Here is a 14,593-nt window from a genome sequence, read left to right as displayed (position 1 = left end):
GTCTTAATCTCCATTTTACTGATGAGGTAACTGAGGCACAGAGAAGTGAAGTGATTTGTCCAAGGTCACACCGCAGACAGATGTCGGAGCTGGGATTAGAAAACCCATGACCTTCTGACTCCCAGGCCAGTGTTCTATCTGCTATGCCATGTGGCTTCCATATTAAGTTGGTCATTGCATGGGTGATGGTTACGACTAGAACCACACTTGTCTTTGTGCATAAATTGTGCAAGGTTTGCAGATACTTGAAGTAATGAGATGTCTGAAGCTGGTTTTCTACTTTTTGCAGAGGTTTTTCATTCTTGAATGTGATTTGTGTGTGTGTGTGTGGTGCCTTTCTCCTTTGAAGTTTCCTAAATACTCAGAAGAACTCTATTAAAAATAGCCACAGCATAATCTCCTACTACAGTATACAGATTAGAAAAATAGCTTTTGAAATTGTAATTAAGGGAATTTCTCCCATTGAAAGATATGTATAAACATTTTAATTTTACAAATAATGTTGCTGTAGGACAGTCACCATTCAGACATGTTCCCTATTTCACTTGTAGTGAGAAATCCAGCAACACAGGGAAAGGTCAGTCTCCCAAGTGCTTAGTACAGTGCTCTGCACTCGGTAAACTCTCAATAAATACGATTGAATGAAATGACAAGCTTTTCCTAGGGAGGATGGAAAGGGCTAAAGTCACCTGTTGGACTTTCCAGCCCCACCCCCCTCATGGATGAGTCATCAGTCTTCATCTTCCAATACAAAGTCCAGTTATACATTCCTATATATGGAAGGGGTGGAAAGTATCACTTAATCCTTTGTCATTCCACAGATGTGTTTCTAGATAAACTATCTCAAGGTAGGTGCACTTACAGTATGGATAGCACAAATATCCATATTGCAATCATGAGACTGCATAAACCAACCTTCCTTAACCCCCATTCTTATATTTGGGAATGGAGGGGGGACAAGGAAGGCGCCCCCCACCCCACCCCCCCCCCCCACATATACACACACACAACCGTATTTTGCTGCCAAGTCATTTAAAGAACAAGTAGCACTGGGGACTTTTTTGTTGCAGATTTGGTGGCTTGAACCAGTCACTTGATGTAATCAATCAATGGTATTTGAGTACTTACTGTTTGCAGAGCTCTGTGATGTAACTAAACAATCCCATATGTAAGCACAGGCACTGGCAATAATTTCGCTGCATTTGTATTACCAACTTCAACAATTAAATTATTCCATTGATTCTTACCAGAATGTTTTCTCTGCCATTCCGTCCGGAATTTCAATCGATCAATCATATTTACTGAGCACTGTGTACAGAGCACTCCACTAGGTGCTTGGGAGGGTACAATATAACAAATTTAGTAGAAACGTTCCCTGCCCACAAGGTGTTTACTGTCTAGAGGGGAAGGCGGATGTTAATATAAACACATGAATTACAGATATGTACTTAATTACTTACAGGGCTGAGGGTGGGGTGAATAAAGGGTGCAGATCCAAGTGGGAGGGTGAAACAGGGAGTGGGAGAAGAAAGGAGGAATTTGTATTATAAAAATCATCCTTTACTGTTTTTATTTGAATTTTTTTCAAAGACCTATATCACCAAACACTTGGATCAGGGTCGTATTTAAGTGCTTATTATGTGCTGGGCATTGTGTAGGCACAAGGTTATAAATCTTACCCAATCCCTGTCCCACATGGGGCTCACAATCTACCTTATCCCTGCTTTAGAGATGGGGTTACAGAGCAGTTAAGTGCCCAAGGTCACACACAGCAGGTAAGTTGCGTGTTGAGATAGGAGCACAGGTCTCTTGACTTCCAGCCTACTGCTCTTTGTTCCTCGGTCACAGGATCAACCACAAGGCCTTTGCACTTTGGTGTTTGTGATTGTGGGGGAGGAGAGGAAGAGTTAGTCTGGATCCCAATCCTTCCTGATACGGCCCCGCATCCAACTAGCAACCAGGCATCAAGCCCGCTTGGGGCTGGAGTAAATAGTCACTTGATGCCCGAGGGTGGTACAGGGATTCCGGGAGCTGAAGTTTGCCCCCAGAAGCAGCGTGGTCTAGTGAATAGAGCAAGGGCCTGGAAGTCAGAAGGACCTGGGTTCTAATTCCGCCTCCACCACTTGCCTGTGTGATCTTGGGCCTCTCCCTCATCTGTAAAATGATTAAGACTGTGAACCCCACGTGGGACGAGGACTAGATCCAACCCGATTATCTTGTATCTACCCCAGTCCTTTAGTACAGTGCCTGGCATGTCGTAAGTGTTTAACGAATGCCATAAAAAAAGAAAGTCGTGCCAAGATTTTGTAAGCTAGGCGGTGGAGCCGTGTGGGGGGAGAAAGTGCAAGGTTAACTATTGTTATTATTACTAATCATATTTATTTGAGTGCTTACGGTGTGCAAAGCACTGTACTAAGCTATAACATCAAACATGCCCTGCCTACAGTGAGCTCACAGTCTAAGAAGGGGAGACAGACATTAATATAAGTAAATAGATAAATTTTACAGATATATACATGTGTACTGTGGGGAAGGGAGAGAGGATGTCACTCTAGAGAGGACCAAGTATGAGCGGCTCAGACCCTTCCCCGCCCAACAGCACTTGTATATATATGTACATATTTAGCATTCTATTTTATTAAATGATGTGTACATATCTATAATTCTATTTATATTGATGCTATTGATGGCTGTTTTCTTGTTTTGATAACTGTCACCCCTCTTCTAGACTGTAAGCCTGTTGTTGGGTAGGGATGGTCTCTATTTGTTGCTAAATTGTTCTTTTCAAGCACTTAGTACAGTGCTCTGCACACAGTAAACTCTCCATAAATACGATTGAGGGGGAAAAAAAATACAGCAGGCGCCCAGTAAATAGGATCAAATGACTGCCTGAGTAAGGGAAGATAAGCAGCGTGGCTCAGAGGAAAGAGCCCAGGCTGGGGAATCAGAGATCGCAGGTTGTAATCCCAGCTCCGCTGCTTGTCAGCTCTTGACTTTGGGTACGTAACTTCTCTGGGCCTCAGTGATCTCATCTGTAAAATGGGGATGCAGACTGTGAGCCCCATATGGGACAACCTGATTACCCTGTAATAGTAATAATGTCGATATTTGTTAAATGCTTACTATGTGCTGAGCACTGTTCTCAGCGCTGGGGTAGATACAGTGTCATCAGGTGGTCCCACGTGAGGCTTACAGTCTTCATCCCCATTTTACAGGTGAGATCACTGAGGCACAGAGAAGTGAAGTGAATTTGCCCACAGTCACACAGGTGGCAGAGGTGGCAGAGGCGGAATTCGAACCCATGACCTCTGACTCCCCAGCCTGGGCTCTTTCCACTGAGCCACGCTGCTTCTCTCTACCCCAGCACTTAGAAGAGTGCTCGGTATATAGTAAGCGCTTAATAATAATAACGTTGGTATTTGTTCAGCGCTTACTATGTGCAGAGCACTGTTCTAAGCGCTGGGGTAGGTACAGGGTCATCAGGTTGTCCCTCGTGAGGCTCACAGTCTTCATCCCCCTTTTGCAGAAGAGGTCACTGAGGCCCAGAGAAGCGAAGTGACTTGCCCACAGTCACACAGGTGGCAGAGGGGGGGATTCTAACCCGTGACCTCCGACTTTTATTGCTATTGTTCTTGTCTGTCCGTTTCCCCCGATTAGACTGTAAGCCCGTCAAAGGGCAGGGACTGTCTCTATCTGTTACCGATCTGTACATTCCAAGCGCTTAGTCCAGTGCTCTGCACATAGTAAGCGCTCAATAAATACTATTGAATGAATGAATGAATGAATGACTCCCCAGCCAGGACTCTTTCCATTGAGCCACGCTGCTTCTCTCTACCCCAGCGCTTAGAGGAGTGCTCAGCACATAGTAAGCGCTTAATATATGATTATGCTTATCCTCCCCAGCGCGTGGCTCAGTGGAAAGAGCCTGGGCTGGGGAGTCAGAGGTCATGGGTTCGACTCCCGGCTCTGCCACTTGTCAGCTGTGAGACTGTGGGCAAGTCACTTCACTTCTCTGGGCCTCAGTGACCTCATCTGTCAAATGGGGATTAAGTGTGAGCCTCACGTGGGACCACCTGATGACCCTGTATCCACCCCAGCGCTTAGAACAGTGGTCGGCACATAGTAAGCGCTTAACAAATCCCAACATTATTAGTAGTAGTAGTAAGGGTTTAACAAATGCTATCCTGGTGACGAGGCGGGCCGCGGGAAGGGCGCCGGAGGGGGCGGGGCGCGGTGCGGGGCGAAGTTTGGGCGAGAAGAGCGGCCGGACCGGGCAGCATGACGGTGGGCACCCGGCTTCGTGCCAAGCTGGGCCGCCGCACCTCCGGGAGGCGGGAGGAGGAGGGCACCGCCATCCTGCCCCCCCAGGACCAGCTGGAGGACGAGGAGGAGGAGGGCCCCGCCATCCAGCCCCCCCAGGACCAGCTGGAGGACGAGGAGGAGGAGGGCCCCGCCATCCAGCCCCCCCAGGACCAGCTGCAGTTGGAGGAGGGCCCCGCCATCCAGCCCCCCCAGGACCAGCTGCAGTTGGAGGAGGGCCCCGCCATCCTGCCCCCCCAGGACCAGCTGCAGTTGGAGGAGGGAGCGGGACTCGGAGAGCAGCCGGGCCGGTCCAGGGCTCCCCGACCCAAGAGGGTCCACCTCGCCTTCCTCCCGGAGAGGTACGAGCTGCTGGAGGAGCAGGGGGCCGCCCCCGCGAAACCCCCCAAGAAATATCGGAGGAAGCTGAAGAAGTACGGCAAGGTAAGAAATCCCACCCGGGAGACAGCACGGGCTTGGGAGGACGAGGTCGTGGGTTCTAATTTAATCACAGTAATAATAATGTGGGTGTTCGCTCGGCGCTTACTAGGTGCCACACACACTTCTAAACGCTGCGCGGGGATTGCCTCTAAATTATCCACTCCAAGCGCTTGGTACAGCGCTCTGCACGCAGTAGGCGCTCAATAAATACCATTGAATGAGTGAATGAATGAATTCCGGCTCCACCGCTTCCTTGCTGGGTGACCTTGGGCAAGTTTGGTTTGGTTTTGTTCTGTTTTGCTTCGCTGCCCGTCTCTCCCCCGTTTAGACCGCAGGCCCGTTATTGGGCAGGGATTGCCCCTCTCTGTTGCCGAATTGTCCATTCCAAGCGCTTAGTACAGCGCTTGAATGAATGAAGTCACGTCTCTGGGCCTCAGTGTCCTCAGGTGGAAAATAGGGATTAAGACCGTGAGCCCCATGAGGGACAGCCTGATTACCTTGTATCCATCCCAAAGTTTAGAACGGTGCTTGGCACATAGTAAGCGCTCAACAAATAACAGCGGCCTCCCACCTTCCTCACCTACTCCCTCTCCTCCCCTCTTCTCCCTTCCAGGGGTCCCTCCTCCCCCGTCCCCGTCCCCCATTTCTCTCCCCTGTGTTTTGGGGGTCGGGGAAGAGGTCACCACCCCACCTGGGGAATTTACAACGGGATTTTCCCAATCTCCTTTCTCCTCCCTCCCTCCCCGACCCTAGGCCACTGAGGGGCCGAGCTGATCTAACCTGACCCGTTGAGGGCCAGCTCGCTCCTCTGACCATCTATTTCAGGATTCAGGCCGCCTGGACTCCCTCCCCATCCCCAGTACGAGGACCCAGTGATGCGATGCCCCCTGGCACCTACAGGTGCCAACTTTTCACCCCGAGAGTGGGCTGCTGGTGGGGAGCAAGTGTGATATACATAGGCTTGGATGTGGATTTGTACCGTTTAAGCAATCAGTATTTATTGAGTGCTAACTGTGTGCAGAGCACTGTACTGGGGGAGTATAATATATCAGAGTTGGTAGGCTCGTTCCCTGCCCACAACAAGTATTTGATATTCACCCCCTCCACAGCATTTATGTACATATCAGTAATTTGTTTTACTTTAATGTCTGTCTTCCCCTCTAAACAGTAAGCTCCTCATGGGCAGGGAACATGCCTCCCAACTTCTCCCTAGAAACTTCCAGATTTCTTCAGAAGAAGGTGGGATGAGCCAGTGGTTTTGCCTGGCGGTGAATAATAATGATAATGGTGGGATCAAGCTTTTTCTAAATACCAAAAACTGTTCAAATACTGGGGTAGGTACAAGATCATCAGGTTGGACAAGGTCCTTGTCTCATAGGGCTCATAATATAAGCAGGAGGGAGAACGGGTAATGAATCCCCATTTTGCAGATGAGGAAACAGGAATGGAGAAGTTAAGTGATATGCCCAAGGTCACACAGCAGGCTGGGATTAGAACTCGGGTGTTGTGACGGAGGACTTCGAAGTAGTAAAAGCTGATGGCCTGTAGTTTGAGTTATACCTCACTTTATTTCCTTAGTGAACTACCTTTTGGAGTGGTGGTGTGTGTTCCAGGTTTTTGGTCTTAGGCTTCTCCTATCACGCCCCACCTTTCATTTCGGGCTGCCAAATGGCTGAGTGAAGCAATCAGGAGCTCGCAATAAGGGGCTCGCAATCTAAGAGTTGAAGACATCCATGGAAACAATGAACAGTTTACCGTTAAACCTTTAAACCAATGCTAGGGAAGCAGCTTGGCCTAATGGAAAGAGCATGGACCTGAGAGTCAGAGGACCTGGGTTCTAGTACAGGCTCTGCCACTTGCCTGTGGTGACCTTGGACAAGTCACTCAACTTCTCCGGGCCTCAGTTTCTTCTTCTGTAAAATGGATTTAATACTTGTTCTTCCTACCTTGTTCGTGAGCCCCATGTGATGCAGGGACTATGTCGGACCTGATTATCTTGTATCTGCCTCATACTTAATATAGAGCTTGGCACATAGTAAGCTCCTGACAAATACCATAATTATTGTTATTGATATTATTTTTATTACTCAGACCTGCTTGGTGCTCTCTCCCCATCTCCCTGGCCGGTAAATAGAAAATACCCAGTGTTGTAAAGCTTGCAGTGGTTTCAGTTCTCCTTAACCTGCCTTCCACCCCTCCAGGGGGTGGGACACTGGCACCACCATGACCAGCAACTTGAGGTGGGTGTCAGGAGGAGGTGGGAGAGGAGAACAGAGAGGTTTCAGAGTCCCTGAGCAGCTCAGAGCCGGGGATGGGTACAAGGGCCCTGACCTTCGCCAAGGTTATAAGTAAAAAGATCAAAGAGAACCTGCCCAGTCCATCCATTAGCCACATCCTTCCCTTTCTTTAAGAGCTCTGAAAAATGCTCAAAAGAAAGGCCAGACCAGGCTAGCCCAGTGGTCTACCCTGCCGACTTCTCTCGTCTCCAACAGAATAACCAAGGGTGGCCGGATGAAAAATATAACGGGAGGTCTTCTTTCAATGGCTGAATCTCTTATCTGGCCCCCTGGCTATGTGTGGTTTTGCCAAAGAGAGGTGGATGAGCCTGTAAGTACCTCCAATAGATGTCCCTTGAGGACAGGGACTTTGTCTTCTATTTTAGTTATACTCTCTCAAGTGGCCAGTGGTCTGCACACAGTAGGTATAATCACAATTCAACGTCCTTTTGAGCTCTGTGATCCTGTGACCTTTAAGAAGCATTTCTGTAAACACCACCAAAGGGTGGTAAACTGATAGAGATTGTAGGGGGCGGTTAATTCGTTAAATTTTCCTAGCGGAGAGATCCAGGAGTAGCATTTTTATGGGGGCTAGCCCTGACCTTCATCGGAAGCTGCCAACTTCTCTTCTCCACTGTGGGATCCAGGAGCAGCAGCCGTGTACGTGGTAACTCATGTAGGAAGCTGGCAAGAATAGCTCCCTTTAATTTCCCTGTTTCATCTCGATGGGTCTGGAAGGAAGCAACGGAATTGTTCTAATCTCAGTCCAGGAAAACAAAATTGGGTAAATGACTGGAAATGATACTTTACAAGGCCACCCTGAGCCTGCTCCAGCACATGGGTAACTGAAAGACCTCATGTCTTTACCACCCTAACTCTGACTTTGTAAGTGGTGGAAACTACTAAGCAAGGCACCCCAAGGACCAGGGTCAGGATTAATGAAGAGGCCTTTGTATGCGTGTAGCATTTCTTTTCCTTTGTAGTTTGAAACACAATTGCCACCAAAGAAGATCTTTCTGAAGTGCCTGGAAATTTGGTACTTTGAAAAGTCCTGAGATTTTGCCACTTCCCTCTTTTCCCGAAAGTGTCAGTCTGGAAACTGCAGAGAAACAGAAGAAGCATAGAATAGTCAGACCATTCTCTTCAATCTCCTCAACTCTCGTCTTTGTCTATATTTCGTTTGTATTGGTGTCACTTTTGGGGTCTTTTTGCCTTATGGTTATTTTATTTTTGTGGAGATGATTTATGTTCTTGTACAGGTCCTGACTCTTCCTTCAGCCTGCGCCTCAAGTCAGGGGCCATGACACAGACACCAGGATAGTACCCCAAGCAGAGGACCTGTTGCTCAAATGCCCACTGACCCATGTTCAGGTGATCTTGGCCCACTTAACCTCTCCATCCCTCAGGAATAATAAAGATAATACACCTTGCCCCCTCCTTCCCATGAGGGAGACAGTGATGATAACTGTATTTATGAAGCACTGTTCTAAACTCTGAGTAAATACAATTGGTTGTGGGTCAGGGATTGAGTCTGATCTGATTATCTTGTTGTTTTTTACCCCAGTGCTTAGCACAGTGTTTGGCCCACAGTAAGTGTTTAACAAGTATCACAATCTTAGAAGGAGCAAAGGACAGTGCTATGAGCACATTGGGAGTGATTGCTGTACCAACAGTACAAAGGTATAACTATCATCCTTCCAATCCAAAGGGTATCTTTCCTCAGGAAACTCTCCAGACCGATACAATTTCCAATTCTCACAAGATTTGGGCCTTTCTTTTAAGGTTTAGGGTTTATCTCCGCTCACAGTCACCTGCGCCCGTCAGTCCCCATCTCCGAGGGCTGGCCTGCTTGTTGCTGCTGTTTCCTGTCCACCCCTCTCTGCACGCTGAGGTCGTGCTCTGTTGAAAATGCATTCTTTCTCCTACCTGCCCTGCTTCCGGTTGCTCCACTTCAGTTAATTATTCAGCAGCTGCTTAAACACCCTGCACTCTAGTCGCAGATCGAAAATGCCACCTTCCAAGGAAGGACTACAGGGGTGCTATTTGTACCATCTCCAAATTGCCCTTATGCTAATGAAGCAAACATAGGTGTGATCCATAGTAATGCTCAAGACACGGACAGAATCCTCTTGGGATAGTGCGGTTTAAAAATAATGATAGGGCATAATAAAGTTAGCTTCCTTTTCCTTCGGGGGGCCTGCTAGAGAAGCAGCTTGGCTCAGTGGAAAGAGTCCGGGCTGGGGAGTCAGAGGTCATGGGTTTGAATCCCGGCTCTGCCACTTGTCAGCTGTGTGACTGTGGGCAAGTCACTTAACTTCTCTGGGCTTCAGTTACCTCATCTGTAAAAATGGGGACGAAGACTGTGAACCTCACATGGGACAACCTGATTACCCTGTATCTACCCCAGCGCTTAGAACAGTGCTCGGCACATAGTAAGCACTTAAATACCAATATTATTATTATTATTATTTGACTTCTGTCCCCCTTCTTCCAAACAGAACGTCGGCAAAGTGCTCACCAAGGGATGCCGCTACTTAGTCATTGGCCTGCAAGAACTAGCCAACGCCTACTCGGCCCCCTTTGGAGTGGCCGCCACCTTGGCGTCATTGGTCCGTTAAGGGGAGCAACGAAGGCTGGAACCCCATCAGTCTCAGGACCGGAAGGCTTGGATCTCCAAACCCGATAAAGTGAACACACATGGTTTTTTTGTTTTTTGTTCTGTTTTTTAATGGTATTTGTTAAGCGCTTACTATGTGTCAGGCACTGTTTTAAGCCCTGGGGTAGATACAGAGTAATCAGATGGAACACAGTCCAAGTCCCACATGGGGCTCACAGGTTTAATCCTCACTTTGCAGATGAGGGAACTGAGGCACGGAGAAGTTAAGTGACTTGCCCAAGGACTGTTGTTGCCAACGCCTACCAAGTGGAAGAGAGGGAGCAGGTAGGGGGACAATGTCTTTGTCGAATTGAGTATCGCTATTGAATCCACCTCATCCCCCTCCTCAGGGCTTTTTTTTTATCACCCTACACCCATACCCAGCATTAAAATTCAATCATGCAATTAAGTAGAAAGGCCATAGGAAAGAGATGAGGTTTATCACAACCAAGATTCAGAATTATAAAATCCTGAGTTCCAAGTGAAGTGAAGAGCACATAGGCAGGAGGAGAAGCTAGAAGAGTAGAAGGGGAGGTGAATGTCCTGAAATGGAATAGGAAAGAACTATTGTGATGTCATGGCGGGGAGAGGGGGAATGAGGAGGGGAGTTTATCCTCACGATTCTGAAGGCGGAAGGGGAAAATGTGACCGTCAATCAATTGTATTTGTGTGCTTACTGTGTGCAGAACCCCAGCACTCATAGCTCATGCAGAAGACTCAGAACACTTAGGCCAGTGCAGATACTTGAGCAGAATGAGGCCACACCACATTCATCCTGCAATTCAAGTTAGGTTCCCACTACTTCTGGAGATCAGCTTGGAAAAATGAAGGCAACTTAATGAAGAGATCATGCTCAGAGTTAGAATTTGCTACTGCCTAGCACTTGAGCCATTCGCCAGGACATGAATGAGTCGAAGTTGGCAAATGTCTGGCCCACAGAAGCTGATTGGCCAGTCAGGTTACTTCCAAGGAAGCAGTTCTTGGAATCAGTCCTGGGGATTAAGCTGGAGCGCTGCTTAAGCTGATTGATTTTTTTCCCATGTGCTTCAAGAGGACGAACTCTGCAAGAGAGCAACTCAGTGAAATCCCTCCAAATGAGGGTGAGAGAACATCTACAGCTCGAGGGCTGGAAGATGGACTTCTGGTCCACCTCTCCTCTTGCAAGAAGGGGAGAGGAGGAGGAACGAATGGGGGTTTGTTGCATTGGGAGGAGAGAGAGGGACCAGGTAGAACAAAGAGGAAGAGTTGGGAAGTGACCAAGAAGTAAGAGAGTGGTGGGTCATGGAGGGATAGATTTGTCAGAGGCAAGAGAAGAGGGAAAGTGAGGCAGAAAGGTGAAACTATGTCGGCAGACAACTGGGAAAATTTGGGGATGTGGTCACTACCTTCCTAGACTTTTAAGTGGGGAGTGGGGGACATTTCAGTCATTGAATGACACTCAATTTCTGGATCGTCCTGGCCAATGTGGCTCCTTAGGGAGAAGGAGAAAACAGAGGGAAAGAGAGCAAAGGAGGAAGAGAGAAAATAACAAGGGGGAGAAAAAGCAGCAGATGGTTTTGCCAGGTTTTTAATTTCAAATTCTAACCTTCAAGTGAAATGAAGGCAAATTTGGACCAATTTCTTGTACTACTAGCATTTGCATTCTAAAACAGAGCAACAAAAGACTGTTTGCCAAAGTAATGAAAAGAATTCAGGTTAGAGGTTTTACACGTGGTAACACTGGCAGACTGAGGGACAGCAAGGGAAGAGCAGGGAGTGAAGAAAGAAGTTGAACTGAAAGGAGAGGAAAAAATAATACAAATAGAGTGAACAGAAGAAAATCCAGAACGGACAGGCACGAAAGCCCAGGATTAGGTTAGTTGGATCATCATTGCATTGTTGTGGGCTAAAGAGATTTTGTTGACAACACTAAGGTCCAGAGCCCCCGCCCTTTGGAGCCTGGATCTGCCAGGCCTGGAACGGTTAGTTCCTTGAGAAACTCTTGGATTAATAATCTGTAGGGTGTTCCCCATTTCCTGGTGCTGCTCGAGGGAGTGTGCTCACAGGAACAGCAAAACAATAAAACACAATCCTGCCATGAGTGCCTATAAATAATCCTCAACCCCCACCTTCAGCCCCCTACCAAAAAAGATCTAGTATAGAAAATGATCTTCAAAGCCTTGTCTTTCTTAGATTTACACACAATGACTGCCATTTGAAAGGAAGATTCACTTTTTCAGACCGTTTTCATTCAAATGAGTGATCTTTATCTGAGAACAATGCATCTCTGTTTTCCCATTCTTGTTTCTCTCAGAATCAGGAAGCTGAGCTATTGCCTGAACATTGCAAATTGTTTTTTCTGCCAATCCCAGACTCTGCTCTCGAGAGCAATCTGAGGAGTGGTTCTTCCCCTTATACATGGGGTGGGAAGGAGAGCATGCCAGATATCAGGTCTTACGGCCTTTGTTTTTGGGTGACCTGCGTAAAATAAACACCCAGATTTATTGAACCTGCATGTGGAAAATCTGTTTGTTGTTGTTGTTGTTTTCCCCATGTAACAATTCGGAGGAGAGTGCTGATGAAGGGGGTAATACCCAAGTGCCCTGGGTACAACCGCCGGTAGCCAGGGGCCAAATGAGAGCTTCGATTCAAATAGACTGTGTACTCACACTCACATTCACTCTCTCTGCCCCCCTCTACTCCAAGGTTACACTCTAGTGGGGATAAGATATAAAAATTTGCTGTTCCCTTGATTATGCTAAAATATACAAGTGGTGCTGAAGAAAGGTATAGATAAAGAGGTAAGTGCTAGGAGCCGTGGCCTTGGGCAGTGCCAGAGAATCGATGCAGCTTGTTGGAAGCCTCCCATGAGGAGAAGAGGAGCCAGCTGGGTATCCAGTGTTACCACCCCGTCGGTTCAACGAAGGTAGGTGGTCCAGGAATCGCTAGTATATTGAAAGCCCCAGAGGCCAAGAGAAAGGAGAGAGGCAACCTTAACTTCCTTCTCAAGCCCTATCCTTTCTTCTGGCATCTTCAGTCTTTCCTGGTTGGGCCTCAGCCAGTTCCCTGGCTCCTGGCCTTAATGCAGAAAACAGCCCCACTTGGATGATGAGACACTAACTAGGTCTGATTTTAGCATAACAGGCTCTGATCTCGGACTAATGAGGCTCCTAAAAAAAGGAAATCAATCTTCCCCTCTCTTCAGGTTCCTGTATTTATGGGTTCCACATCTTACACTCCAGTGGCCTGTGCTCTGTCTGTGCATGTGGAACCACCAGAAATGTTGGGAGGAAGAGGGTCCCGGGGGTGAGAGGTGAGAAGAGAGAATTGCAGCTTTCAAGTGTTGGGGTAGGGTGGGGACTGAGACATTTGTGTGCATGGGTGATCCCACACATGCTGGAGAGCTGAGCTGAGGGCGATGTGGAGAACAAGGACGGGAGGGGGCCAAAACAGGTTAAGTGAGGCAGAAAAGAGAAAGTCAATAGAGTGGCCTCTTGGTAAGAGCACGGGCCTGGGAGTCAGAGGACCTGGGATCTAGTCCGGGATCCATCTCATGCCTGCTGTATGACCATAGGCAGTCACTTAGCTTCTCTGTGCCTCAGTTCCCTCAACTGTAAAATGGGGATTCAGTTCCCGTTCTCCTTCCTACTTAGATTGTGAGCCCCTGTGTAGGACAGGGAATGTGTCTGATCTGTTTATCCTGTATCTTACCTAGCACTTAGAACAGTGATTAGAACATAGCAAGTGCTTACAAATACCACAATTATTATTATTATTATTATTATTATGGGAAAGAGAGAAATAGGGGAAGAAGTCTGTTGGGAAGAATAAAAGAAGAGTTTATAAGAGTTTATAAACAAAACAGAGAGAGGAGCATGGAAGGGAAGAAACATAAAATATGGAATTGAGGGAGACAGACAAAAATTCTAAAATAAAACGAACGAGTCACAGGTGGAAGAAGAGGTGAGGTTTTGTAACTGGCCCCAGTTGGAGCAATAATTCAAATTTCAAGGTTCAACCCCTCAGGAAAACGCTTAACCCTTTTTACTTTTTTTTCTTTTTTAGGGGGCTGCTAAACTCATAGTTCTTGTCTAACCAGCTCTCCTTTCCATGCCAGAGTCAGGCCAGCAGTAGCCACTGGACCTGACAAAAAAACGGGCCAGCAGAAATACCATCTCTCCTCCTGGTAGCACACTCTTCTCTGGCTGCTGCTGCTGCTCTGGCATCTTTCCCTGGGGCTCAGCAGGATGCAGGCTGTAGAGATTAAGAGCAAATCCTTCAGGGAGAGCCAAAGTCAACAAGCACACAGCACAAACAACTAACTTCTGAGAGGAAGAACTGCGTGGCCTTTCTGTTAACCTGTTCCACACAGCAGTCACAGAGAAATGGCATGATGCCCTCCAGGTCTAATGGGGACAGACCAGTGGGATTCAGCTACTCAGGCAGAGTCAGTGGGCAGCTTGGGCCTTACAACCAGGTCCCCGGATGTCCCGCTTTCGGCAGGTTGGTCGTGCGTTTCAGGATTCTGTCCTGCCACCCCGAAGAGCTAAGGCCTTAAAAGGTTTGGGTTGGGGGAAACAGGACCCTTCCTCACAAGCCGCAACTATCATCCCTGTGGCTGAACGAGGTGTTCCGGGCCATGTAGAGGTGTTTCCAGCACAACCGAAACACACCACCTGGTTGCATCAGAAACTCCTGTCCATGACCCAGCTTTGGGTACAGCTTGGGTGCCGCTCTGCTTGGGAGGAAGCAGCCCTGGAAGTTGGCAACAGTGGCGGTTGCCCAGCCTCCTGACCCAAGCAGAACTGATGGCTCTGCATGGCAGCTTGGCCTTGGTAGAACAGCTGGGATCAGTGTCTGGGCAACAGTAGAGAAAGGTGGCCGAAAAAGTAAGCTCCCCACCTTGCATCCTTCCCTGACCTGACCTCTCCCCCTTGCCCAC

General features: G+C 47.8%; 1 protein-coding gene across 1 annotated transcript; it reads left to right on the top strand.

The window, feature by feature from the left end:
* The first annotated feature begins 4,278 nt into the window (after window positions 1-4,278).
* On the top strand, window positions 4,279-9,719 carry C19H1orf115 (chromosome 19 C1orf115 homolog). Its single transcript, XM_001511721.3, has 2 exons — window positions 4,279-4,743; window positions 9,515-9,719. Exons 1-2 carry the CDS (start codon window positions 4,279-4,281, stop codon window positions 9,632-9,634), a joined length of 585 nt encoding a protein of 194 aa, XP_001511771.2. The 3' UTR covers window positions 9,635-9,719.
* The last annotated feature ends 4,874 nt before the right edge of the window (window positions 9,720-14,593 follow it).

Source organism: Ornithorhynchus anatinus, chromosome 19 (assembly GCF_004115215.2).
Source record: "Ornithorhynchus anatinus isolate Pmale09 chromosome 19, mOrnAna1.pri.v4, whole genome shotgun sequence".
Classification (NCBI taxonomy): Eukaryota; Metazoa; Chordata; class Mammalia; order Monotremata; family Ornithorhynchidae; genus Ornithorhynchus; species Ornithorhynchus anatinus.
The sequence above is the reverse complement of the archived record's forward strand: the minus strand, read 5'-3'. Positions and strand labels throughout refer to the sequence as shown.

Excerpts from the sequence above, each read along its gene's own strand:
- C19H1orf115 (XM_001511721.3), top strand. The coding sequence starts at position 4,279 with ATGACGGTGGGCACCCGGCTTCGTGCCAAGCTGGGCCGCCGCACCTCC. Across the intron at positions 4,744-9,514 it reads AGCTGAAGAAGTACGGCAAG|AACGTCGGCAAAGTGCTCAC; the intron begins GTAAGAAATCCC and ends TCTTCCAAACAG.